Raw genomic sequence first — 2,155 nt, 5'->3', positions numbered from 1 at the left:
GCATATACCTCACCAGTATTGGCAGGGGTGAGAGTTGCAGTGTCGCACTTGGGGCAGTGGGCGGTTCTCCGGATGACAGTAGCTATCGTTGACCACCTCCATGGTTTTATTGGCTATCCTCATACAGGAAACCACTGTCCTCCGCTCACCTGCACAGATACAGTACAAACACACAAACATAAGTCAGCCTACTCTTTTCTTCTTGGTCAACTGCTTTGAGCTTTCGAGGGGAAATGTCACGCCTCCTTACCCAGAGGCTTCCTGGTCAATTCTAAACCGCTGTAACCAAGGTAACAATCATGTGGGTTCTGCTGTACCAGTCCGAGACAAACTCGCCTGTAGTTACATGTTGACAGAGACGCCTAATAAAATCGTAATTAATTCTCAAGTCAAGAGTTGTTGTTTCATTTTTTTTCCAATGAGCTGCTTACAACAATATTACTTCTACTAATGTTCAGATTGATCACTGTCTCAATTGGGGGTTTGATTCTAAAAAGGAGAGTTCAATATTCATCAGTCAAATATTATAATTATTGAGAATATGAATGATTGCCTGTCTCAAAGTGTAAGCACTTTGATTAACTGGTGACCTGTCCAGGGTATATCATCCAATGTTAGCTGGGAATGGGATAAAGGACAAGTTGGTATCTTTAGCTAATAAAAAGATGTTTTGGATTATGGAGAAAATGTAGATAAACTTTCAAGGTATATATAAAATGGAAATTGAACATTTATCCTTACAGAAAAATTGTGACGTAATGTTATGACTATATTCACACAAATGCAGTAGAAATTTCCCTGTGTAGGGCCCATTTGTTGTCATAATAAATACAATTGTGCCCTTAGTTAGTCCTAAAAGCGATAGCAAGGTTGACCAACAAAAATCCGCTATGATGACAATGACTGATTGGGGCGGCTGTGGCTCAGGACGTAGAGCCGTTTGTCCACCAACCCGAAGGTTGCCGGTTCGATCCCACCTCTCGCCAGTACATATGCCGTTGTGTCCTTGGGCAAGACACTTAACCCTAACTTGCCTCTGACGGCTCTTCCGACAGTGCATGAATGAGTAAGAAAAATGCTTGGTAAATAGCAGCGCTGTGTGAATGGGTGAATGTGACTTTCCTGTAAAGCGCTTTGAGTGGTCTATATGACTAGAAAAGCGCTATATAAATACAGTCCATTTACTGTTGTTTTAACAGTGAATTATTAGGACAATATTATGAGCCTATATAGACAACAGAGACCCATTAAAATGCTTTTGAACCATGTGCCTGGTGAAATGACATTTTTTTCTAAAGTTAAGTTAGGAAAGATGGATTTGGAAAAACCCTAAATGCCCTTGCCTGATTCCCTTTAGACCATGTGATTAGATTGTTAGAATTGAGCCCAAGGCCTGGGATTGTTGGATGTTCAGTGGGGCAAAACCTGAGAGACTGCAGGGAATTTTTGTGGGTGTGTTGTTGTTTCATATTTCTTGTAGAAACTGTCCTACTCCTAACCACGAAAACTTGTAGCTGTTCTCCCCCTGCACAACGGATGTGTGATAGATGAATTCCAATGCGCCATTAAAAAGAGATAAATCGAGCATTGGTGGGCCGACCCCTAGCTGCTTTCCTGACTACTAATCCAGAAGCACCTGACCTGTAAATTGAAATGTTTTGAGCACTGGATACCAATATCACAACGTAGTAAGAAGATAAAAGAGCTGCTCAGGAAATCAGCAAGGGGTGAGCTAAATGGTTATGATCCTGTGCTCTGTGTGTGCATGCATGCGTGTGTGTTTGTGTGTGTGAGAGAGAGAGAGAGTGTGTGGGGTGCCCCACAGAGGGAAGCCTGCTCTGTCAAATATGCTGTTGATCATAGGATTGGATTAGCAACTGTCTCTCTTTGTCCAAACTCCCTGCTATACTACCCCCTCAATCCAGACATGAGCTTTAAGAGGCCATGACCACTATTGTGTTCTCTTATTTTGTTATTTATTTCTCTTGTTTTGTAAATACTTGTTTTGTTAAATACATTTTTAATTTATTTTAAAATGGCCAAGACCAACATCAGACTGTTAAATGCCAATATATCGTATTACGCCCATAATTTTATTTGCGTCATTGTGATAAAGCATTTTATTGACATGATTACTTGGGCAGACCTTGTCCCT

At 41.0% G+C, this 2,155-nt stretch overlaps 1 protein-coding gene across 4 annotated transcripts in view; it reads right to left on the bottom strand.

Annotated features, from left to right (window-relative positions):
* Positions 1-2,155, bottom strand: part of adamts17 (ADAM metallopeptidase with thrombospondin type 1 motif, 17) — a 143,817-nt gene that overhangs the window by 25,949 nt on the left and 115,713 nt on the right. For all 4 annotated transcript variants that reach the window (XR_004790516.2, XM_035628405.2, XM_035628407.2 and 1 more), the window contains one exon: positions 14-149. Coding sequence is in view for 3 of the 4 variants with exons in the window: in XM_035628405.2 (XP_035484298.2) it covers positions 14-149 (136 nt within the window). In the remaining variant the exon portion in view is untranslated. The remainder of the gene's footprint in view (positions 1-13; positions 150-2,155) is intronic.

Source organism: Scophthalmus maximus, chromosome 4, assembly GCF_022379125.1.
Source record: "Scophthalmus maximus strain ysfricsl-2021 chromosome 4, ASM2237912v1, whole genome shotgun sequence".
In the NCBI taxonomy this organism is placed as follows: domain Eukaryota; kingdom Metazoa; phylum Chordata; class Actinopteri; order Pleuronectiformes; family Scophthalmidae; genus Scophthalmus; species Scophthalmus maximus.
The sequence above is the reverse complement of the archived record's forward strand: the minus strand, read 5'-3'. Positions and strand labels throughout refer to the sequence as shown.